The sequence below is a fragment of the Octopus sinensis genome, linkage group LG9 (genome assembly GCF_006345805.1).
Source record: "Octopus sinensis linkage group LG9, ASM634580v1, whole genome shotgun sequence".
NCBI classification, from domain to species: Eukaryota; Metazoa; Mollusca; class Cephalopoda; order Octopoda; family Octopodidae; genus Octopus; species Octopus sinensis.
Window position 1 is genome coordinate 83,983,445 of NC_043005.1, and position 27,410 is coordinate 84,010,854.

Sequence of the window (27,410 nt, forward strand, 5' to 3'; positions counted from 1 at the left end):
TATAGAAGCATTAGACAGCCTCTATATGGTGATAAAATATCTTGCCTTGATGTTATTGGCATCACTTTACATATTTTACCCAAATTTTCTTACTTGCATTGCTTAAAGGTCTTTTTAAAAAGTATATCAGTTGCATGTACTGGTTCCAAGCTTTGGTACAAAGCTAGCAATCTTATATCGATTCCAGTATTCAACTAGCACTTATTTTCTCAATCCCCAAAGGATGAAAGGCTAAGTCAACCTTGGTGGAATTTGAACTTGAAATGTAAAGATGGATGAAATGCTACTAGGCATTACTGCCTGGTGCAAGCCAAAAGTCCCTTGACAGTAAATCAAAACCATTTAATTCCAATGTTTAACAACTGGATGAATTTAATAAAAGCCTCTAAATATGAAACATCATGGAAATTGTTCAAACTGAAGTCCTTCTTAAGCGATACCATTTTTCCAAATGAATAAATAAAACTGAATATTAGGTACTTATGGAATTTTGATTTACTGTTGGGTGACTTTTGGCCAACCCTGTATTACAATATTACATATATTACATTATTCTTTTCTATATATATATATATATAATGTGTGTGAGTGTATGTGACCGAGTCTATAGGAAAAATACAATTCCAGAAGGTAATATTCCGGAATGTTAGACAATCATCAACAAAATGTCAAAAACCAATTTGTAACAAGCTGAGTGGGGAACACCAGCAAAACATTCTTAAAACAGAATCAATACAAATTGGAGTCAATCACAAGGGACGGAAGTTGGTTGTATGAAAAACAACCAATCAATTCAAGAATGGAACTTGATAAATATTAATAGAAAAAAAATTTCTGAAATTCCAAAACACCATTTGAATAACATTTGCAGGGTTCATTATGAAAAAAACCCACAATATTTACAAGGCTTTCATTTTTGCCTCTCAGCTGTGAAAAACAAAGAAAAAAAATGAAGAAAACAAAACAAAACAATGCTTTAATAGTGGAGGGAATACAGAACGTTTTGGTAGGGTTTTGGGTGTGGTGGGCATATTTAGAAGCTATTAGTTCAATGTGTGTGTGGTTTTCACTCATCTCCAATGAATTCGGAGACATTGGTGAAAATATAAATTGTATGTGTATATATCTGGCTCTATTTCAAAGCCTTTATATGGTCTGCATAGCGACCAAAATTCCATCACGTCCTTCCTTGCTGCATTTAAAAACAGGAAGGACGCACACTGCATCTGTTCAAATGTGTGTGTGTATGTATATATATATATATATATATAATGTGTGTGAGTGTATGTGACCGAGTCTATAGGAAAAATACAATTCCAGAAGGTAATATTCCGGAATGTTAGACAATCATCAACAAAATGTCAAAAACCAATTTGTAACAAGCTGAGTGGGGAACACCAGCAAAACATTCTTAAAACAGAATCAATACAAATTGGAGTCAATCACAAGGGACGGAAGTTGGTTGTATGAAAAACAACCAATCAATTCAAGAATGGAACTTGATAAATATTAATAGAAAAAAAATTTCTGAAATTCCAAAACACCATTTGAATAACATTTGCAGGGTTCATTATGAAAAAAAACCCACAATATTTACAAGGCTTTCATTTTTGCCTCTCAGCTGTGACAAACAAAGAAAAAAAATGAAGAAAACAAAACAAAACAATGCTTTAATAGTGGAGGGAATACAGAACGTTTTGGTAGGGTTTTGGGTGTGGTGGGCATATCTAGAAGCTATTAGTTCAATGTGTGTGTGGTTTTCACTCATCTCCAATGAATTCGGAGACATTGGTGAAAATATAAACTGTATGTGTATATATCTGGCTCTATTTCAAAGCCTTTATATGGTCTGCATAGCGACCAAAATTCCATCACGTCCTTCCTTGCTGCATTTAAAAACAGGAAGGACGCACACTGCATCTGTTCAAATGTGTGTGTGTATGTATATATATATATATATATTTATATATATATATACATGTATGCACACATACACATAGTGTATGTGTGCAGAGCCTGTGAGAGAAATTTTGTAATGTGGAATGAGGTTGTATACAAACCTCACTTGGGAAGTGGGTAGGGGACCTCTTACTCCTCCTCCTTCAAAAAAAAAATGCATGTGGTTCCTTTTTGGATCTCTGGGTCTTTGGGACTTGGACAGGAATAATATACCTTATAGTCCCTGCATATATATATATAATTAGGATAAAATCTTTATTTAATGATTTATCAGTGGTCAGTATACTAAAATACCATGATGGTTAATTTATATTAAAATTATAACAAGGGGGTTGAATGAGTACAATACCAGTCTGCTAGAAATAGACATACATTTGGTATGTTGCCACTGATGATTGGAAAGGGGTTTTGATAATTCAAACTGTGAAATCAATAGATATGGTACTATCCAAATTATTTTATAAATCCTTGCTGTGTGGTAAAAGCTACAGGGAACACCTTACAACCTTTTGTAGTGGAGTAATAATCTAAGTGGTTCCTTGACCATTTGGGGTCTATTTCTAGCAGACTGGTGTTGTAATCATTCAACACCCTTATAATTTTTAATACTCTTTCCGTTGGATTGCGTGTTTATTTCTCTTTTTGCCATGTGTGATTTTATTTTTGATCTATATAAATGAAGATATTTCCTCCGTCTGACTGCTTTTCTTTCTGCAAAATGGGAAGTTACATTGCGGAACAGTTATTTTAATGAGTTGTATTTATTTATCACCTAACGAGATACATCTGCACCACTGGATGCTCCTGAACCAGTTTTTGAGTGTCCAACCCAAGAGGAATCAATACTAGATGTGTCGAAACAATTGTTGTGATTAACAATAAATTCTCATATATTCCACCTTCTGTCTTTCATTTGCTCTATCTATATATATATATATACATATAAATATATATATATATATATATACATATTAATCTTTTTTTACTCTTTTACTTGTTTCAGTCATTTGACTGCGGCCATGCTGGAGCACCGCCTTTAGTCGAGCAAATCGACCCCGGGACTTATTCTTTGTAAGCCTAGTACTTATTCTATCGGTCTCTTTTGCCGAACCGCTAAGTGACGGGGACGTAAACACACCAGCATCGGTTGTCAAGCAATGCTAGGGGGACAAACACAAACACACACATACATATATATATATATATATATATATATATATATATATATATACGACAGGCTTCTTTCAGTTTCCGTCTACCAAATCCACTCACAAGGCATTGGTCGGCCCGGGGCTATAGCAGAAGACACTTGCCCAAGATGCCACACAGTGGGACTGAACCCGGAACCATGTGGTTGGTTAGCAAGCTACTTACCACACAATACATACACAGATTAATAGATAAATAGATGGAGTGGTCAGGACTGGAATGCCGTTGATCATAGTTTGGCTTCTTCATAGTTCTTTAAACTGCAAGAAATAGCAGACATCTCTCTCAAATCACAACCTAGTATCTGAAGTAAAGTAGAACATGTTAACTAATATTCTTGATACACTAAGGATGAAAAAAAGGCAGAATAGTCAGGTCTGCAATCATCATCATCATCGTCAACTTTTAATTACAGTCTTCCATGCTGACATGGGTCGGATGATTTGACAGGATCTGATGAACCCTGTTTTGGCAAGATTTCTATGGCCGGATGCTCTTCATAATGCCAACAACTTTACATAGTATACTGGGTTGTGCATTGTTCATGGCACCAGCACTTGTGAGGTCACCATGAAGCCCACAAGACAAAGATTCCCTTTGACAGAGTTGGGCAACAGTAGAGAGGGAGGCAGCTTTTATGCTAGGAGACAAGAGGTTAAGGTATGAAAAAAAAATGGGGCCAAGACAGTGGTATAGAGGAGCTAGATAGTTACTTGCATAATAGAAGAGTGGTTGTAATACACATAATAATAGGAATAGGAGACCAGGCCTTTTCAGAGAGAGGATTGAGTGCTGACTAAGCAACAACTACAAAAGAAACAACAAAAAATGCTTCAGTAATGTAATAAGCACACAGTAATCTCATAATCAAAATAATCTGTTAATTATTTCATATTATCTGGAATGGAATAATTAGCTTTGTTATCAATTCATTAGGACACAAATTATATTCAACCTTAATTTTGTCACTCCTTAGCAACAGATTTCAACTTTTTAACTCCTTTGATACTAAACCCACCGAAGAATGCCTCTGATTTTACCATTCAAACTTTCTGCTTTTAAAATGATCTAAAAATAAAACCTTCCATCAGAATTCCAGGTTAATTTATGTTCCAAACACCAGATTGACCCTTTTAATACCAGCACACCTGAGATAGCCCCTGGTTTTAAAATACAAATCTCTTGTACTGAAGTAATCTAAATTAAAACCATCCATCAAAATACCATATTAATTTATGTTCCAAATATCAGATTAAGAATGACAAAAGTTGTTTTACTAAATTCTTCATTTTTTGAAAATCAATTAATACAAAGTCAGTGCTATTTTGTTACCATACAGAAATATGGTAACAAAAGGGTTACTCTTCCCTGAACATTGCAGAAGATATTAGTCATTATAATCACCCATAGAAGAGAGAAAGAGATGCAGGTCCCTTGATAGGTTTTGAACTACAAATCTATCACTTTGTAGGTGACTGTGTTACAAAGAATCTAACATTATATTATTTGAAATTAAGATAAATTATTTCAACAAGATTAATTTATCTCTGCAAAATAATTCAGTCATTTTGTTATTTGTCTCTAGCATGATAAGATACTTTATATATCCTCAACATAGTGAGGCATCTTGATTCGATGTCTGCATTAAAATCCTAACTGTTAATTCATCATAAAAATTTCTTAGAAATCAACCAGGGTCTTAAAGCTTCAGTATAATCTGACAGATTTACTGTTACTGCCTGTGTACACATACATCAGATGTATGTGTATGCATGCATATATGTATATTTTGGAGTTTGCCACACACATCGAAGTATATACATTATCTATGTGACTATATTTCATGGTATGTGCCATACACATGAAATGTTTAGTGTTATAAATAAACATTGAAGATAATTATGGATATGTACTTGCATAGCAAGTAACCTGAAGATAATTGAAGGTAATTGTTTCACTTAATATTTGAACACAATAAACATGACATAATTACGACTATAAATGATCTTGACATTTTGACAATCTACAAATATAAATAATCCAGCCAAGCTGTTACTACTCACTTTTGACTGTAATAATTTAACCCCAAATCAGGCCTGATTTTGTAAGCCTAATGATCAAAGCTTATTCTAGCCATCACATGAAGATCTTTTCAGACAGTGTATTTTGGATTACTTTATCCGCTGCATCCTTTCTTTTTCAGGACAATAAGTATGTGATTTGTGTGAGATTGATTACGCTTTCTGATAGGCCTGATGAACATATAGAGGCTACATTGCTACATTGCTACATTGCAACATTGGATTTTGGGTTGTGTTCCCTGTAGCTTTTACCACACAAGAAATTCTACAAGAATACAACTTGGCAAAGCACGGGGTACCATACTATAGCAGTAACATGATTTTGAGCTGTAAGATAGCACCATTTAGCCAGTTTAGAAAAGCTGCTTCATTCATAATTTTAGTTTTAGGGTCAACCATTATTTCTAAATGAATCTTTACATTTTTATGCAGTATTTATTTCAAACATTGTTTAAAGGTATTGTATGTCTGACGTTCGTTATTTAGTATAATGTTTAAAACATTATGTTTCATTACCCTTATTTAATAATGACTACCCTACTAATATCAGAATTAATAGCAGCAAATTAGATTTACAGAGTTCTGGAGGCTATAGAATATCATGTTATTTTGAATTTAGATGCAACAACAAGGACAAAATGTTACCATGATGTTTAGAAAGCGAAGAACATTTACAGTGCTGTCTGATATGTTATAAAAAAATATTTAATGATTAAGATGAAAATAGATTTGATTTCAGAGGATGCAATATAAAAAGCTGAATCTGATGTAAAACCTGAGAACTTTAGAAATTTGCAACTACATCATACATCTGTCAGCACAAGGGCTTAGTGGAAGCGGCCATATTGTAGATTAGTAACATTAGCTGCCTGCATAACGAACAAACAATTTATATAAAACATTTAGAGGAGGCTGTATATAATAAATAACTTATGGCAAGGATGACTGAATATAACATATGTATGTGTATATATGAAAAGAAATGCATAAAAGAGATGCATCAGTGAAGCATTATGAGGATAAGAATATAGGATACAAGATAAACTCAATGTGAAAGCTGTTGCGGATAACCATGATGATATCTATTGTACAGTAATATATATATATACATATATATATGTCTGTGTGTGTATAAAAGATGGCGAAATTTTACCAGTTTTCAAACCTTCTAGAAATCATTTTAAAAAACATTTCATTATGCGGCCGAAAAAATTTCCGTAGTTTTGTTTTTACATACTCCTGCACTTTAACATGTTGCCGTCCTTTAGAGTCTGGTAAACATCGATTAATGAATCCTTTTATGCAGTAAAATTTCTTATCAGGGTCAAAGTAATAGTCCTTTTCTGATATTTTGTGCTCTAAGTGGAGGAATTTTTCAATTTCAACAATTTCCTGAAATGGATTACGTCGAAAATTATCTCCGTCGACAATATGAATTTGTGAAAGATTAAAGTATTTCAGCCAGTTGGCCATATGTTTGTCATACAGAGAACGTTCTGTGGCAGCAAATGATGGTTTTACTATTTTTGTGGCTGGGTCAATTGCAAGTTCTTCAAATGTTGGGTATGAAGAATTTCTGACTAATTTACCCCAAATTTGGGTGTAATCAGAAATAGTTCTCTCAACAGGCTCACGTACAATCAAAAGCAGTTTAATGGATTGGTTCATTTTTTTCACAGATTCTGGGACATGTTTTTTTACAAAATAAGCAGGGGTTTTCTCGATGGTTATCTGATTTGGGAAAGAATACGGCATGCGTTTCCTGTACCAATTAAGGCCACGCTTGTAATTATTATCAAAGAAATGAACTTCTGTTGAAGCAATAGCAATGTTGGGATGAATGTCCAGAAAATGAATGAGAGCCCCAGTACCTCCTTTGCGAACTCCGATAATAATGCACTGAGGAAGATACCTGCTCGTGTGGGGATAACGATGAAATCTGTGGCGGATCTTGGGACGAATGCTGTAGTCTTCATGCTTAATTTCTTCCAATTTGGGCAAAGTTTTGAGTTCTGTTCTAAAGTTGAATAAGTAACTGTTGGCAAAGAACGTCTGAGCGCATGTAAAAATGATTAAACCAACAGCACAAATGGTAAAAATGATGAGAGTCAGTTTCTTGTATTGATTAATGTAAAATTGATTGGTCATCAATACGAATATATTGGTTGCCGTGGTTTTGCAACTCATGGTACAAGAACAATATCAGCATAGCTGAAAAAGAAAATAAAAAAAGAGAAAGATTAAAGAGAGAAGAAAAAGAAGTCATGGATTACAATCTGTTAAAAATGGTTAGAATTAAAGGAGGTTTTTAAAATTTCCTAATAGCCAGGCACAGGTGTGACTGTGTGGTAAAAAAATTTGCTCCCCAACCACATGGTTGAGGGTTCAGTCCCACTCTGTAGCACCTGGGCTAAGTGCCTTCTACTGTAGCCTTGGGCCAACCAAAACCTTGTGAGTGGATTTGGTAGATAGAAGCTGAAAGCCCAATGTATATGTGTGTGTGTGTGTGTGCGTGTGTGTTTGTGTGTGTGTGTATATATATAGGCACAGGAGTGGCTGTGTGGTAAGTAGCTTGCTTACCAACCACATGGTTCCGGGTTCTGTCCCACTGCATAGCACTTTGGGCAAGTATCTTCTATAGCCTCGGGCCAACCAAAGCCTTGTGAGTGGATTTTGTAGACGGAAACTGAAAGAAGCTGATCATATATGTATGTATGTATGTGTGTGTTTGTTATTTGTGTCTGTCCTCCCACAATCGCTTAACAACCGATGTTGGTGTGTTTATGCCCCCTGTAACTTAGTGGTTTGGCAAAAGTGACCAATAATTACTAGGTTAACAAAGAATAAGTCCTGGGGTCGATTTGTTCGACTAAAGGTGATGCTCCAGCATGGCCACAGTCAAATGACAAAAAGAATATATATATATATATATAATAATTTTAGGGAGTAAGTTTGGATTTACTCAAAATTCACTGTTTGATTTGCCTAAAGGTGGTTTTATCTCTAATTTAATTTAATTTAGATATATATATATATATATATATATAAATATGGTAAAGTAAAAAAATTCACTTTACCACACACCGAACTTTTCAGAAATAGCAGCCAAAAATATGGCTATTTCTTCAACTGCAAATAAAAGTCTCCAGACAATGCATACTCAGAAAATAACTCACATAGGTATAAGGGAAAAACAATGAAAGATCACATCCATATGTGATCTTTCATTGTTTTTCCCTTATACCTATGTGAGTTATTTTCTGAGTATGCATTGTCTGGAGACTTTTATTTGCAGTTGAAGAAATAGCCATATTTTTGGCTGCTATTTCTGAAAAGTTCGGTGTGTGGTAAAGTGAATTTTTTTACTTTACCATATTTTTATAAATTAATACTTCAAATACACCGTAAATGGTCTTTACATACCGAATACTGCTTGGTCGAATTTATTAACAATTAATTAAGTCTACCCCCTTTTTTGATGATATATATATATATATATATATATATATATATATATATATATATATATATATATATATTATATATATACACACATACGTACATTTATTAAAACTGAAAAATCTCCACAGATTGTTACTTAGAAGTTCATAACAACTGCCTGAGGGAGAGGAATATGAAACTGAGTAAGAGTTTTGTGATGATTTTCCAGCTTTAATAAAAAAGCATATTACTCTACCGTCAGTATTTGAGTACTATTTTTTCTACCTTCTTTCACATTTATGTGCTTACTCATGTGTGTATAAATATAGTGTGTGTGTATGTGTGCGTGTATAAATATAGCATGTGTATATAAATATAGTGTGTGTGTGTATACATATAGTGTGTGTGTGTGTATGTGTGCGAGTATAAATATAGCATGTGTATATAAATATAGTGTGTGTGTGTATACATATAGTGTGTGTGTGTGTGTGTATGTGTGCGAGTATAAATATAGCATGTGTATATAAATATAGTGTGTGTGTGTGTATACATATAGTGCATGTGTATAAATATAGTGTGTGAGTATGTATAGTGTTTGTGTACAAATATAGTATGTGTGTATAAATACAGAGTGTGTGTGTTTGTATATACTGTGTGTGTGTGTGTGGAAATATTGTGTGTGTGTGTGTGTGTATGTGTAAATATAGTGTGTGTGTGTGTGTGTGTGTGTATTTGTCCCCTGTGACTGTGTGACAACCAGTATTGGTGTGTTTACGTCCCTGTAACTTAACAGTTCAGCAAAAGAGACCAACAGAGAATTAATAGTAGGCTTAAAAAAGAAGTACTGATATGTTTGATTAAAATTCTTCAAGGCAGTGGTGCCCCAGCATGGCCACAATCTAATGACTGAAACAAGTAAAAGAAGACAAAAAGAAAAGAATAACAGTAAATTGATGGTGGTAACCGCGACGAAGATGGTGATGATGATACTGATGGTGGTAATGGTGGTGGTGCCGCAGCTGACGACCGCAATAGTGATGATGGTGGTGGAAGTGATGATGATAATACAGAAAAAAGTTGTAACGATGAGTGTGATGATGATGCTGATATTGATGATGGGAGTGGTTGTGATGATAGTGATGGAAACGATGATAGGAAGGTGGCCATGGCAACGATAATGATAACGATGATAGCAATTGTAATTATAAAATATTTATAGTCTTCATTTCGAGTAATTGCGCAATTTACCAATTTTTAAGAATTGGTTTAAAAGTATTCTTGTTTCAAAGCATATCAAGAACATATCACATTGCCATTGGAAAATATTATTCTGAATGTCGGCACAAGTGCAGCTGTGGTGGTGAAGAAGTTAGTTCACTCCCTAGCCATGCTGTTTCGGGTCCCTGGGGCAAGTGTCTTCTAGTGTATATATGTATATATATGTAATTATGTGTAAACATGTATATGTACATGTGTGGGTTCATATATATATATATATATATATATAACTAATGTAGGATAAAATTTTTTTCGGGAAAAAAATTTTATCAATGGCCAGCATATCAAAAAATACCTTTAAAGGTTAAATTTATACATAATTTACAAGATAAGGGCAAAAGAAAAATTCTAGTGCTAAATATGCCAAAACAAAAAAATGTCGATAACCATTATAATATAAATTATAATGTATATATATATATATATATATATATATATATATATATATATATATATATATATATTCATATATATATATATATATTCATGTGTGGGTTTATACATATATTTTCATGTGTGGGTTCACATATATATCATCATCATATATATATTCATGTGTGGGTTTATATATATATATATATATATATATACTTTCATGTGTGGGTTTATACATATATTTTCATGTGTAGGTTAATATATATATATTCATGTGTAGGTTTATATACATATTTTCATGTGTAGGTCTATATATATATATTTTCATGTGTAGGTTTATGCATATGTATGTATACACACACACACACACATACTGATATTAGAGTAATGAGTAAATAATCACAATTAATTCAAATGACAGTGTATATAGCTAGGTGTACATACGCCTAAGGGATATTAAATATCCGAAGAATTTACAGGTTTATATTAACTATGTCAACAACAATGTTACTTCAATAGGTAAATAAAATAAACACACACCTTATTAATATATATTAATGTAAATCAGAAATAGAAAAACAAAACAATAAATCAAACAATTATAAATTCAATTCAATTTAAATATTTTATACAAACAAATGACACATCTCATAAATTACAGGTGTTTCTGCTTCGTTCATAAACGAAGTTTTTCAAGAATAATTGAATCTGTTTGAATATGTAATGATACTTCATCAGATTAACATACCTTCTAAACTATTTGACAAAAAATATCAAACATATATATATATATACCAAAGAGAGACAAAGGATAAGTTATCAAAATATATTCAGTTTTAAAATCATATGCACCAAATTGTGTGCTAAAATATATATATATATATATATATATACACTGGAGTAAGCACATAAATGTGAAACAAGGTGGACAAAAGAGTACTTAAATACCAGAGATAGAGTAATATGCTTCATTTAAAAGCAGCAGAAATATAGCAAAAGCTGTTACTCAGAGTTTCACGTTCCCGTTTGTCGGACAGTTTTGTTAAAATAGAACAGAAGTAACGATAAGATCAAAACTAGTTAAAGGATACACCTTTAAAAATGGATTTGTTTCATTGGTCCTTTCAAATAATGGTCTGAAGCATGCGATAAACAAAATAAACGAATTCACTATAAATTCATCCTGCTATAAAAAATGGAGCATAAACCTTAATGTGAAGAATGGATTCAAAATACATATTGTCATTAATTATATATGAAATACGATTCGATTAATACATTAAAAATTAAAATATTTCACAACAGTATATACGCATACTAAACCACATATATACATCAAAATACACAGATAGATATACACAGACCACATACATATGCAGACATATATATGTAAGACGTAAATGTACACACAAATACACATATACATATGTATATGCAATCTTGTCCGCATGCTAAAATCACTTGGTGTACACATATAGACTAGAAGTAAAACGCAGAGACGGGGAAGAAAAAGAAAAGGTAAGGATCTTTGGAAGCCTAGTACTTATTCTATTGTGCCCTTTTGCCGAACTGCTATGTTACGGGGACATAAACACACCAGCATCGGTTGTCAAGCGATGTTGGGGGGACAAACACAAAAATACAAACATATGCACACACATACATATATATACGACAGGCTTCTTTCAGTTTCCATCTACCAAATCCACTCACAAGGCTTTGGTTGGTCCAAGGCTATAGTAGAAGACATTTTCCCAAGGTGCCACACAGTGGGAATGAACCCGGAACCATGTGGTTGGTAAGCAAGCTACTTACCACACAGCCACTCCTGTGCCCATACACATATACATATATACATACACATACATACACATGCACATGCACACACACACACATTAGGGCGGAGTGTTTTTTTATGATTTTTGATTTTGTGATGGGGGTAGCGTGGATAAGATGTGAATAGACATCAAAATAACTGGTATAGAATCTTAGAACTCTGCGACATGATGATCTGTCTCCACAAATGCATCATAAAATGGAAAAAGTGGGAAAAAAAAATGTCTCTACTTATATATTCGTTTCTACTCTAGGCATAAGGCCCGAAATTTTGGGGAAAGAGGCCAGTCAATTAGACCAACCCAGTATGCAACTGGTACTTAATTTATAGACCCCGAAAGGATTAAAGGCAAAGTCGACTTCAGTGGAATTTGAACTCAGAATGTAAAAGACGAAATACTGCTAAGCATTTCACTTGGCGTGCTAATGCTTCTGCCAGCTTGCTGCCTTCTTCTTCTTATTTATTAGTAATAAAATACAGTTTTCATTGTATCTTCTTTGGGTAGCTTTTAAATGGCTGTGATGAAATTATTCTAAAATACGACTTCAACATGTTTATTCTGTGACTTCATCTTCTTGCCTCCACAGGGAGGGACAGGAGTGTACTGAAATTTACATCTACATGAAAAATTTTCTTAATTCAATAAATTACAGTATTTATGATATTTTTGTGCATTTTGAGAGTAAAAGCTAGGTACAGATTATGCAAGAAGTCTGTCAGTAGCCTTGTATTATTGAAAGATTTCCATGAATGTAGTTGATACTGTATAAATAATAATAGGCAAAAACATCTGGTATTAATTCAGAGAATGGAATTTATAATTTAACCCTAATTGTTGAGTTGTTGCAGTGAAGTTGTTGGAGTAGAAAGTATTCTATAAATAATGGACTAAGAAGGTCTGATACTGCTAGTTTATATTACATATTGTGGCACTCCATCGGTTACGATGACGAGGGTTCCAGTTGATCTGATCAACGGAACGGCCTGCTCGTGAAATTAACGTGCAAATGGCTGAGCATTCCACAGACATTTGTACCCTTAACGTAGTTCTTGGGGAGATTCAGCATGACACAGAGTGTGACAAGGCTGGCCCTTGGAAATACAGGAAGAAAGAGTGAGAGAAAGTTGTGGTGAAAGAGTACACCAGGGTTCGCCACCAACCCCTGCTGGAGCCTCATGGAACTTTAGGTGTTTTCGCTCAATAATCACTCAATATGCCTGGTCTGGGAATCGAAACCACAATCCTATGACTGCAAATCCGCTACCCTAACCACTAGGCCATTGCACCTCCACTTATATTACAGTATGAATGATGTCAAAAGAAAGAAATCAAACTTTTGTGTCCCTTAAAGATAACTCTGCTCAATTCAATGTTACTTTATTGTTACTTAAGAAGTCAGATTTATTCTGTAGTACATTTGGGGGTATTGATGCCAAAAAGTGACACTAGATTTGTCTTATCAGGTCAAATTAATTAATGAGCTGTGATTCTGATATAAAAATAACAATATAAACTTTTCCAAAAACCAACCTATTTAAGACAACTTTTGGTTCTATAATTCAAACTTCCAGTTTTAAAGGTATCTACACTAAAACCTCCCATTAAAATTCTATGTTGGTTTATGTTCTGTGAGGATGAGGTGAACCGGAAGGAAAGGACAGTGACATCAATGGCCAAGGGGCCCCACCATAAGAGGAAGAGGGAACAAGGAAGTGAGGGAAGTAGCGCCAGCATGGTCCTCTTTGGCCTCACACTACATGTTCCAAACACCAACATTTATTTTTCTAACGTCTTCATTATCTTCAAAATAAATTGAAACTAGGGCAAAGTATTTCAGTGGAAATATAGTAACAAGACAGTTAAACAGACCTGTGTTCAAAGGCATCCCAGTCATGGCCACCCAGTCTTTTCTTTTTTAAACACAGTGAATCTCAGACTACATCATCCAATAATGGAAGGGTGTGATTGAATCCTTTTGATTCCAACCTGTCTAAGACTGTCTCTGGTTCTATGATACAAACTTCCTGTTTTAAAGTGACCTAAATTAAAACCTTCCATAAGTCTAGAGGGAGGGACAGAGCCCATAACCCTTACACGATCTCTAAGATCAGTGAGGCTGTGGTTGTTCATGTACTGGTCAACATCTACAGGTAAAGACATGAACAGAGAAGAGGAGATCCGAGCTGGATGATGTCCAGGGGATGAAGGATTGGGGGAAAAAAATGGTTAGTATAGGGAGAGATGTAGTTGGATATACCAAAAATGATGAGAAGTGGAGAGATGAGTGAGTTGGGGGTCACCATCCAACTCTGAGCAACAGAAGCCATTAAGTTGAATAGAAAGACAGAGAGAGGAGATAACACCCTTGAGGGTCAGGTTGGAGTGCGTCAAAGATGGTATATCAATCAGTTGAGTGACTTTCTCTGGATGAGGTCTAGGGTGTCAGTGTGTGTGTGTGTGTGTAGCAGCAGCAACAGCTCCTAGATGTGAGGGAAGTGCTTCATTGAGGTCTCACTTGGGCCTTGCAGAGTGTTAGCAATAGAATATCTTCTGGGCCAAAAAGAAGGGGCTAGTCTTTGGAATCAGTCCTTGCTATGTTAAGGATATACTTTCACCAGAAGAGATCTTCAGTTAAAGTGGGGTCTTTAGCTTTATGCCATTCACCACTCATGTTTTGAGGTGATGTGGTTTTTTCTGGTGTTGTTTTGATGTCAAAAGAGAAAATGTTGGCAAGGCCCGACTGGAGCAGACTCTCAAGGTTTCCATTTATGGAATCAATACAAACTTGGTATGTGGCATCTGGGTTGTATGTAGATGATGCATGGTTAGGAAGGAATGAAAGGTTGTGTTGCATGCGTGAGAGTGGATGTTGTTCAGTGTGGTGAGAATTAGGTCATTGACGTATAGATGGAAGAAAGCACTGAATAGAACCACACCCTGGGGAGCGCTAGAGTTAATTAAAAAGTTGGGTACAAAGAACTCCATCAATATATGCTGCAATGGTGTGAGCTGATAGGAAGCTACAACTCTAAGAGATGAGATGAGTAGGAAATTTTTGATAGGAGATTTGCATGCCAGACATGGTTGAAAGCTTTGATGTTGTCTGAGGCAAAAACATTGCTTTCACCAAACTTCTGTACGGTGAGAGCCCATACGTGAGAGATATAGACAAATAGGTTTCCAGTAGATTTGGCTCTGTGGGAGGCATACTGGTGGTCACATGGGAAGGAGAGGAATTCAGTGGCATTGTTAATAACAGTTTGTGTGGAAACTGGGTTCTCGAGGTGGTCATTAAGCTCTGCAGTAATTTTGGGAGCTGTACTTTTGTGATTCTTTCTAACAACTTGCGTAAGAGTCTGACAGTCTGTATCTGAAAGTTTTGGCTTTCTTCTGGAGTTTTGTTTCAACGAGGAGGTTTTTCCCCTCTTTCTCAAAGGCTGTCATTACTTTTGAGTGTATAGTTTGGTGTATCAAGAAGTACACCAAACATTTCAGCTGTTTTATTTGCACTATCACCTGCCGTACAAGCACCAACAATTTGACCCCTTTGAAAGTTTGATAGATCTGTCATTTTAATTAATTTTAATTACCTTTTTCTGATGATAACTGAAAAGAAACAGCAATTTTTGCAAAACATATTAAGCAACACTAATGATAAATCAAAAAACTTAAAAATAAACAAGCTTTTGACAGTTTTATAGATATTTCAAAATTATGATGTTATGATACTAGGTGTTTCCATTATTTTATCCAACCCCTGTATATATATATATTGCTTAGCAACCCAAAACTTTGAAGTCACTATCAATGATAAATTTGCACTCAACCAAACATATTGAGTAATTTCAAGTTAATGTAAAATTGTTTTTACACCAACATAAAAACAAACATTAATACACATACATATAATAAAACAGTTACATATTACTAAACCAATTTAATTTTACGTAAAAGCTTAGACTGCACTACATTAGAATCTATAGTAATTGTAGCTGGAGAGAAACAAAACACACAAAATGACCTGTCATTCAACACATAAGAAGCTTCTTTTATATGGTATTTCAGGGTGAGAGTTACCAGACAGGCCGACTGAAAGTTTCAGCAGTAATCCGTAACCATATGTGTACAGTATTTCACCTCACACACATATGGTACCATATGGTACCTTTCTTTCAAAGCTGTTATATTCTGATTAAATCTTTCTCTTTGTTTAAATAGCTAAATATAAGGTTATATGGCTATAGCTGTGTGGTTAAGAAGTTCACTTCCCAACCATGAGTTTCATGTTCAGTCCCACAATGTGACACCTTGGACAAGTGTTTTCGATCATAGCTTTATAGCAACCAAAGCTTTGTAAGTGAATTTGGTAAATGGAAACTGAAAGAAGCCTGCCATATATGTATATGTGCAGGTGAGCACATGGGTGTGTAATTTTGTGTTTGTGCATGTGTTTTTGTCCGGACTTTGTGTAATAGTTGTAAATGAGTGCCACTGTTATAGATGCAGGGTCTCATTTCCAACTCTCTGCAAAAACATGTCTGGCCATGGAGAAATATTAGCTTGCTTGGAAATATGAGAGGGTTGGCGACAGCAGGAAGGGCACCCTGCTGTAGAAAATTTGTCTCAACAAATCCTATGTAATCAATGTAAACCTGGAAAAGTGGACGTATAATCCTTTAGAATTCAGATTATGCTGTCAAATGTAATTTTTATTTATTCACATTGTTTGGAATTAATCCTGCATTATCTCACGGTTTTGGGATTTTGATGATGATGTAATTATTGTTCACCAAGTGCGAGAGGTCAGATCTGGTTAGTTTGAACGTAAAAATAGGTAAAATATTTGGGCTTCCATGCCGGTGGCACGTAAAAAGCACCATCCAATCGTGGTTGTTCGCCAGCCTCGTCTGGCCTCCATACCGGTGGCACGTAAAAATCACCATCCAATTGTGGCCGTTTGCCAGCCTCGTCTGGCACCTGTGCGGGTGGCACATAAAAAAGCACCCACTACACTCATGGAGTGGTTGGCGTTAGGAAGGGCATCCAGCCGTAGAAACACTGCCAGATCTGACTGGGCCCGGTGCAGCTTTCTGGCTTCCCAGACCCCAGTTGCACCGTCCAACCCATGGCAGCATGGAAAGTGGATGCTAAACGATGATGATGATGATGTCCAGTTTAAATAATGATATGTACTAGCACTGTGACCCAGCAACGCTGGGTCATAGTGCTAGTGCATGCATATACAGCTGCGTGTGTGCACACATATACACGAGTACTGTCCAAATCTCCGACCAATCACATACAGCTAGCTGGCATTCAACTGGCGTATCAAGTTTCGGGCATTTTGATTGGGTTTTCGATAGAAAATTCACAAAAAAGTCACTTCTATTGATTTTTTAATGGCTTTGCGGAGTGACTGGGGAAATGTAAAGATGTGCACGACCACCCTTAGACCGTTTTGAATGACCATAGAAAGTGCGAGCCCTCTAACTGAAAAATTGTGGATTTGTATAAAGGACACGCACATACACACACACACAGACAGACATTTTACCGTTTATATATATAGAGATTTAGAAATATTTCTCGGTATAGTCACCATATTACAAAGAAGATTTTTCTTAAATTAAATATCATTAGTTTTTAATATAAGAAATTCATTTCACACACACGCACACATGATTTAGACACATTTTTGTAGAATGCACCACATTTCTATAGTTCAACAAATCTAATCTGTAACCCGATACCACAAACTACTTGATAAATACATTAACCCTAAACCAGGGTATTTAAAGCTGTGACATTAGTCTACATGGTGGATAGGGAACAGAGTTAACCGTTTCATAAATATCACATCAAACACGTTTTTCAATATATGAGTGCAGGAGTGGCTTCCCAACCACATGGTTCCAAGTTCAGTCCCACTGCATGTCACCTTGCGAAAGTGTTTTCCACTATAGTCTTGACTTGACTGACTTGACAGCATTCACCCAGGGTGGGTTGAGCTGGCTTCATTCATCCTCAATGCTGCATCTCTCACAAACACTAGCCAGGCCTGATGATTTGAGGCTAAGACTATAGTCTTGGGCTAACCAAAACCTTGTGAGTGGATTTGGTAGACGGAAACTGAAAGAAGCACATCATGTATATGTATGTATATGTTTGTGTGTGTGTCTTTGTCCTCTACCACAGCTTGACAATTAGTGTTGGTTTGTTTACATCACCATAACTTAGCAGTTTGGCAAAAGAGATCAATAGAATAAATACTAAGCTTAAAAATAAGTCATCATCATTTAATGTCCGCTTTCCATGCTGGCATGGGTTGGAGGGTGTGACTGAGGGCTGGCGAACCAGATGGCTGCAGCAGGCTCCAATCTTGATCTGGCAAAGTTTCAACAGCCGGATGCCCTTCCTAACACCAACCATTCCGAGAGTGTAGTGGGTGCTTTTACATACCACCGGCACAAGGGCAAGTCAGGTGGTACTAGCGACAGCCACACTCAAATGGTGTTTTTATGTACTACCTGCACAGGAACCAGTCCAGCGGCACTGGCAATGACCTCACTTGAATGTTGTTTTTCACGTGCCACTGGCACATGTGCCAGTGAGGTGACGTACTGGGGTCAATTCATTTGACTAAAAATCCCTCAAGGTAGTGCCCCAGCATGGCCACACCCAAGTGACTGAAACAAGTAAAAAATAAGAATACCCATATGTGCCCCTCACCCTGATTTTGTTTCTTCCATAGCTTTTGGAAAAATTGATATTTTGGAATGAGATTTTCTACAAATACCTTACAGATGGTGTACATTATAATTATATCACAACTTGATGTGAAGAAAAGAAAAAAAAAATGGTCGGTGGACATTCAAACAAACTGACACATGTCACACATATATCTATAAAATGAAACTTGAAATTTTGGTAAAAATTACGTGATGTGTGTCAGTATGCATGTGTGCTCACCCACCAATTTCTTTTCACGTTAAAATCTGATATAATTGTAATCTACACCATTTCAAGGATATTTGTAGAAAATTTTATTAAAAATATTAGCCATTTTTCTGGAAGTTATGAAGGAACAAAGTTAGTGGTGGTGGATGACACTAGTGTCAGTATACCTATGTGTAATACACACACACACACATATAAATATGTATAGTGAAGACGCATGGCTTAGTGGTTAGGGCATCGAGCTTACGATCAGAAGGTTGTGAGCTCAAATCCTGGACCAGGCTATGTGTTGTGTTCTTGAGCAAGACACTTTATTTCATGTTGCTCCAGTTAACTCGGCTATAGAAATGAGTTGCGACATCACTGGTACCAAGCTGTATCGGCCTTTGCCTTTCCCTTGGATAACACCAGTGGTACGGAGAGGGGAAGCTGGTATGCATGGGAAACTGCTGGCCTTCCATAAACAACCTTGCCCAGACTTGTGCCTTGGCGGGTATCTTTCTAGGTGCAATCCCATGGTCATTCAAGACCGAAGGGGGTCTTCTCCTCCTCTTCCTATATATATATATATATAATATATATATATATATATATACAGAGAGAGAGAGAGAGAGAGAGAGATTGACAGACAGACATACATTATCATCTAATGTCTGTTTTCCATGCTGGAACAGGCAGTGTGTGTGTATGTGTGTGTGTGTGTGTGTGTGTGCGCATATGTGTGTGTATATTTCTACATATACATATATATATATATGCTGGTGCCATCTAAAAAGCACTCAGTCTGCTCTGCAGAGTGGTTGGTGTTAGGAAGCGCATCCAGCTATAAAAACCATGCCAAAACAGACAGCAAAGCATGGTGTCGTCTTCTGCCTAGCCAGCTTCTGTCAAGCTGTCCTACCCATGCCAGCATGGAAAGCAGATGTCAAATGATGATGATGACGACGACAATATACGTATGTATGTGTGTATGTGTGTATATATATATATATATAATAAAATATTAGGGAATAAATCCAAACTTACAGGGAAAAATCAGATTTAGGATTAAATCCAATTTTATAGTATAAATATATTATATTATATTATATTAAATTAGAGATAAAACCACTATTAAGCAAATCAAACAATGAAAAACATAAGCCAATACATAAAATTAATTAATTTATATTATTTTAAATATATCAAAAGTATTAAAAGTTTAATAAAAGATAAAGAGTAAAACACACACACACACACACACACATATATATATATATATATATATATATATATATATATATGTATGTAAATATGCATGTGAGTACATGTGTTGGATCAAAACGATCGTTGTGATTGATGAAGAATCTCATGAATTCCATTTTCTTTTTGTCTCATTTGTTACACACACACACACACACACACAGAGGGAGAGATAGACAGATATACAAATATCTATCTGTATTGATTGATTGATAAATATATCCAATAGATAGATAGATAAACCAACCACCCGTCCACTTCTACCCAGCTGGTGCCTTATGCGGCTCACCTGGGCACCCCATCTCCGTTATCTATCTTTTGTTGCTACTACTTATCATTTTCTCTTTCTCCCCCTCCCCTCCAGATATGAATAGCCACGTAGATCCCTCTACAGGAACCTGCTCTGCATGCCCCTCCCCCTCATCGCCCCAGCATGTTGTTGGCCCCACTACCTCCCCCCCAGGGTTCATAGTCCCATGAACACGATAGCAACCCCAGAGGTGTAGGTGGTATGAAAAAAGGCACCCAATCCATGCAGTAAAGTGGTTTGCCATTAGGAAGAGCATCCGGCCATAGAAACCACGTCAAAGTAGACGCTGGAGATTCATGCAGCCCTTGGATACACAGGATCCTGTCAAACTGTCCAACCCATGACAGCATGGGACACGGATGTTAAATGAATGACATATAATTATGTGGTAAGGCTTCAACAATATATGAGCAGGTGCTGCAAAGTTTCTGGCATTAAGGGTGATGTGAAAGGCCTGCGTTCTTTTTACAGAGCATAGAAAAACTAAAGGACCGCTGCAATAAATGTGTGACTCTGAGAAGGGAATATGTTGGATAAAATCATAATTAACTGATCGTCCTGTATTTTCTTTTACCTAAAGCCAGGAACTTTTCAGCACCACTTTATATATATATATATCTTCTAGATAGATAGATAGATAGAGATATATAGATAGATATATATATAGAGAGACATAGAGATGTAGTGATGTGTGTGTTTGTGTATATATAATAAAAATATGTTGTCTATTGACTTTATTACGCATGCTAGCAACTGGTATGAAATTTTTTCTAAATTTTCCATCCTTATTATTTTCACAGTATGGCACTTCCTCACACAGCTGTCCTCATCCATACGTAACACATGACAATACCAGTGCAGTCTTCTCTCTCGCACACCATAAGCATCAACTGCAATGTGCAAGAGAGACGACGACTGCACTGGTATTGTCATGTGTTACGTATGGATGAGGACAGCTGTGTGAGGAAGTGCTACACCCTAACTGTGGAAGGATCCTGTGGAGGAGGTAGACCCTGGAAGACTTGGGATGAGGTGGTGAAGCACGACCTTCAACCTCACAGAGGCAATGACAGGAGACCGAAACCTTTGGAGATATGCTGTGATTAAGAAGACCCGGCAACTAAAGTGAGATCGCAGCCATGGCCAATGCCAGTGTTGCATGTCCGGCCCTTTTAAGAGTACTCTTGGCGTGTCGGGTGATATGATATGCTTGAGAAGACTTGTTGAGTCAAGTAAAACCAAAATCGTAGGTGGCTCCCGTTCCAGTGGCACATAAAAAAACACCATCCGAACGTGGTCAATGCCAGGTCTGCCCAACTGGCTCCTGTGCTGGTGGTATGTAAAAAGTACTATCCAAACATGGTTGATGCCAGTACCCCCTGACTGGCTCCCATGTTGGTGGCACGTAAAAAGCACCCACTACACTCTGAGAATGGTTGGCGTTAAAAAGGGCTTCCAGCTGTAGAAAACTTGCCAGATCAGATTGGAGCCTGGGGCAGCTGCTGGCTCTCCAGACCTCAGTCAAACCGTCCAACCCATGCTAGCATGGAAAATGGACAATATACAATGATGATTATAGGCGCAGGAGTGGCTGTGTGGTAAGTAGCTTACTTACAAATCACATGGTTTGGGGTTTAGTCCAACTGCATGGCACCTTGGGCAAGCGTCTTCTATAGCCTCGGGCTGACCAAAGCCTTGGTAGTGGATTTGGTAGACGGAAACTGAAAGAAGCCCGCCGTATATATATATATATATATATATATATAATATATATATATATATATATATATATATATATGTGTGTGTGTGTGTGTGTGTCTGTCACCACCCCCACCATTGCTTGACAACCGATGTCCCCGTAAACTATCGGTTCGGCAAGAGAGACTAATAGAATAAGTACTAGGCATACAGATAATAAGTCTTGGGGTAGATTTGTTCGACTAAGGGCGGTGCTCCAGCATGGCCGCAGTCAAATGACTGAAATAAATAAAAGAATATATATATATATAATATATATATATATATATTATATATATATATATATATATAGAGAGAGAGAGAGAGAGAGAGAGATAGAGAGAGAGAGGGGGAGATATAGGGATAAATAGCTAGATATAGAGATAGAGACAGATAGATAGACAGGGCTTTTTATTCGCTACTAAATTGGATATTTAAAAATATCGAAGGTCATTTATATTAATAACACCTTAACCAGTATTTTGTAATTCGACAGTTTATACAACGAATTTTCTTGATATCGTCCTCCGACTCAAGTAAATTGCTCAAAATTATTGCTTTCAGATCCAAGCGTTCAAATCACAACAGTCTCGCCTTATTTTTATTATTATTATTATGTTTTTTAATTCTCAGATAGTCCGGACTTATATATGTGTTTTGATCTGCTTTTAAAGTAAGCCCACGAGAGTGTTTTGTGGCAGGTTTGTATGAGATTCGATTCAACTGGTAGGTACTACTATTGTTTAACATTTCGACAGGGTTGCTTTTCCCCGCCTTCCTACCAACCTGCAGATGATAGTAGTAACACGAAATCCTGCCTGGTCTTTCTGCCAAGACACGAACTTATTTACATAATTGTACAAGGTCGACGGCCGGACGTTAATCATAATGGATTTCAACCAGTATACCGTGCCTTATGAATAAATGTGATTGTTTGCGGCGGGGTACGTGCGAGTGTAAAATGTATGTGTGTGTGTGTTGGTACAAATCTATGTGTAACTGGGCATTGGTGTTTATGTAGGTACGTGAGTAAAATGTGTATTGGTGTGTATCCATGTATGTAAATATATGCACACAAGTGTGTCTATACGTTTGGTCTTTCTGCTAAGGCACGAACCTATTTGCATAATCGTACAAAGTCGACGGCCTGACTAACTAGAATAATACTATCATAGATACAGTGTGGTTTATGAATTTATTCATAAATTAAAGAATTATTAAATAAACCAAGGATTTCCTTTTCAGAGAGAATCGACGAAAAGATTCTTTGGTATATACTAATATAATAATAATAATAATAATAATAATCAATTCTTTTTTATTGGCCACAAGGGCTGACACGCATGATTACATAAAGGGTCAAGACAGGACGAAAGGTTACAAAGGGTTTTGCCGTTTTTTTTAAAAAACATCGAGTAAAAATCTTTATAACAACTTATAAAATTCAACAATGAAAAACTCCCAAAAGGGGGAGACGTCTCGAAAGGTTCCTGGTGGAAAAAACCCTACAAAAGCCAACGGGAGCCTGGTCTAAAAAGGGGGTGTAGAGAGTCCCCTTTCTTCTCCTTTTGTATTACCTTTTTGAAATCACAGGCGAAACCTGAGAACTGGTCCATTTATACAGGCCAGTCTCGCACAATTCACCCACCTTTCATAAAACTTGCTATCGGACAGCACTTTCCTCTCTAACCTCATCTTCCTTTTCAAGTGAAACTTGAAAAAGTTGATGAGGCCTTGACCAAAGAGGAAAGTGTCTGACTTTAGCCCTTTCAAACGAGTCCACCACACGACTTCTTTCGCCACAGCCACAAGGCACAAGAAAACGGCCTCGCCCTCCTTGTTAAAGGAGGTCGGCGGGGCAATCTTCACTATGGATTCGGCCGATAGTCGGATCCGTCCTACACGTGACAGTAGCTGTTCGACATAAACCCATATTTCAGCAATACTCGGGCACTGGACGAGTGCGTGCAGAACGGTTTCGTCGTCCTGGCAACACCTCGGGCAGGCCCGGCTGACTGCACTTCCGTGCCGGTAGAGTTTATCTCGAACAGGCAGAGCCCCTCGGTAGCACTGCCAGGCGAGAGACCTCTGGAAATTATCCATCGGCCCCGGCCCGAAAGTCCTCCCGAACAGACCGCTCAGTTCGTCGTCTTCAACGCCTAGAGTTTCCCCGAGAACGTCGTCGCATTTTTCCTCCACTAACCCTCTATAGAACGCTAGAGTGGAGCTGTAACCGACCGCATTGCCCGCCTGGTGGAGGGCGGAGAGGGCTTGACGGCACTCGAGGTGCCAAGCGCCCTTTCTCGGTCTACGTTTGATCCAGGTCTGCAGCTCCGTCAAAGAGACGAGCTGCGGAAAATCGCGTCTGACAAAAGACGACCACACCTGTTCACCGTCTAGGAAGCGCTTGAGATGCCGCAGCCTGAGCGCATGTCTGCGCAACAGCAACCACGGCATTCCAAGGCCTCCGTTCAGCGGTCGTTGACAGCAGATGGATCGCCTGACCAGTGGCACCTGACCCTTCCACAAAAAGTCGAAGAGCAGGCGTACCAGCTTGGCCAACCAGCGGTCGGGACAAGGGACGACGGTCAAGCGGTAAAAGATGACGGATGCGATGTACGCATTCGCCACCTCCGCTCGACCTTTCAGGGACAGCTTCCTCTCGGCCCATTTCTGGGTGAGACGTGCCACCCTGCTCGTCACCTCTTCCCAGTTCTTATCCACCTGGAGGTCCGGACCGAACCAGACCCCGAGCAGCTTAACGGGTCCGTCTGTCCAGCGCCCTACGACGCTGTTGGACGGCATGGGCTTGCCTCTCCAGGTGCCCAGTTGCAAGCCCACAGACTTTTCCGCGTTAATCTTTGCCCCTGTCACCGCTTCGTACTGGTTTAGCGTCTCGCCAATCAGGCCAATGTGCCTGTGGCTCGACACCACCACGGTGACGTCGTCGGCATAAGCAGACACGCTGTTTCCGCCTCCTAGATCGCGCGGGATGCCCCTCAAAGCCTCCAACTTGCGCAGTAATGGCTCGAGAGTCAAAATGTACAAGAGGGAGGAGAGAGGGCATCCTTGGCGGACCGAACGCGAGATGTCGAACGGTTCCGAAAGGTGACCGTTCACCCGTATCACCGAGCAGATGTTGCTGTATAAAGCAGCGATCCACCCGCGGAAGACTGGACCGAAGCCGGCTGCCTTGAGGACAGCTGCCAGGTACCGATGGTCGACCCTATCGAAGGCTTTACTCTGATCCAAGTTGATCAAAGCCCCACCCGCGCCAGCGTCGTTACCCACCCTCTCTATGATGTAGCGCATGAGATGGAGGTTGTCGTGTATCGACCTGGTCGGCACGGCGCATGTCTGCGTCCCGCCGACCAGCTTGTCCACGACAAGCGCCAATCTCTTGGCTAGCACCTTGGCCAAAATCTTCAACTCTGCATTGAGCAGAGTGATGGGCCGGAAATTCCCTATAACGTCCCCCTTGTTTGGGTCCTTCTTTAGCAAAGCCACCACCCCTCGACAGACAAAAGCAGGAATTCTCCCGTTTTGCTGCCAGTTGCAGTAGACGTTTGCCAACAGGTCCGCAAACAAGTCTGGCATTGAAAAGTAAAGCTCGTAGGGCAGACCATCCAAACCCGGCGATCTACCTCTCGTGCAACTCTTCATCGCTTCCTGTACTTCCCAGGCAGATATCGGTCCTTCGCAGCACTCTGCCTCGCTGTCCGAGAGTTGCGGCAGTCCGTCCAGGTACACACCGAAGTCTGTACCGTTGGTGTCCGTTCCACCGCTCGTCCCAAACAGTTGAGCAAAGCGCCGCTGAAGCACCGTACACATCTGCTTCGGTTGGGTAACCTCGCGCCCGTTCTGGTCCACCAAAGACCGAATGGTTGCTCTGTTGCCTCGCTTCGCCTCCGCCACGCGGGCCCATCGAGCGGCTCTAGTCCCCTCCCCGCTTAGCGAACGTGCCTTAGCTCTGACAACGCAGCCTTCGTGTTTGGCGTCGAAGTGTTGGTCGAGGGCCAACCTTGCCGCCAACACGTCGGTCGCGATGCCAGTGTCAAGAGCCTCGTCTAGTTTCTTAACTAAATCCCGCTCTCTCTTCCTACGTTCAATAGCTAGAGTCTTACTATACCTAATCGACTCTACTCTAATTGCTCTCTTGAGGGCAAACCACCAGTTGTTGTTGATGATTGCCCCCGTGAGCGCCCGCTTAACTAGTAAACTAATCCGGTCTCTGTAAGCTTTGCACGCCGTTAACGACGCGTTCAGCTTCCAGTAGCCGGGTCCCTGTCTATGTAGCCTATCTAAGTCGACCGTACAGATCACTAATTTGTGGTCCGTATATTCGACTAGGTGGAATTGTGGACACCCTACGCTGTCCTTATCCGCTGGCCTACAAAACACTCTATCTAAGTACGATCTAGACGACCCGATGCGGTTTGTCCAAGTCCACATTGGCACATTCGGGTTGTCTAGTCGAAACCTGTCGGACAGCTGAAAGCGGCCGAGTAGGTTGGCGAGGCTCTTGCACCCTCCCCCTCTCCTATCAGACGCTCCCCTGCCCACCCGATCGAAACGTTCGTCTAAGACAGCGTTCCAATCCCCAACTAGTACTAGAGTGCGTGACGTTCCCAGGAAAACTTCCAGACGTTTGAAATAATCCGACTGCCCTGCTCCTGTCGGAGCGTAGGCAGCCAGCAGTCTGAAAGCACCGCCGTCACTACCGTCCACGTCGAGGACTACCAACTTACCTTCCGGATCCAAGAAGACTGTCCTTATTTTCAGGTCCAGGCCCTTCCGAAACAACACCGCAGTACCACCACCGCCCGCTCCCGGCCGACACGGAGATAGAAATATCTCGTATCCGCCGAAAAGGGCTGCGAGTTCCTGCGGGTCGGAGAGCCTGGTTTCCCTAATTGTGTACAGTGCTCAGGTGCACTACAACTCATCTAAAGTGTATATATAATCAGGTGTAGTTTCGGCGGA

General features: G+C 38.6%; 1 protein-coding gene across 4 annotated transcripts in view; it reads right to left on the minus strand.

Moving 5' to 3' along the window:
- Positions 1-3,995: 3,995 nt before the first annotated feature.
- LOC115215655 (heparan sulfate glucosamine 3-O-sulfotransferase 5-like) overlaps positions 3,996-27,410 on the minus strand; it is an 87,618-nt gene continuing 64,203 nt past the window's right edge. For 3 of the 4 annotated variants that reach the window (XM_036506068.1, XM_036506066.1, XM_029784912.2), the window contains exon 2: positions 3,996-7,460. In XM_036506068.1, the coding sequence (XP_036361961.1) occupies positions 6,399-7,436 (1,038 nt within the window). In that variant the 5' untranslated portion in view covers positions 7,437-7,460 and the 3' untranslated portion in view covers positions 3,996-6,398. Of the gene's footprint in view, positions 7,461-9,998; positions 10,071-27,410 lie in introns of those variants that run through there. The other variant, XM_036506067.1, reaches the window with a different exon arrangement.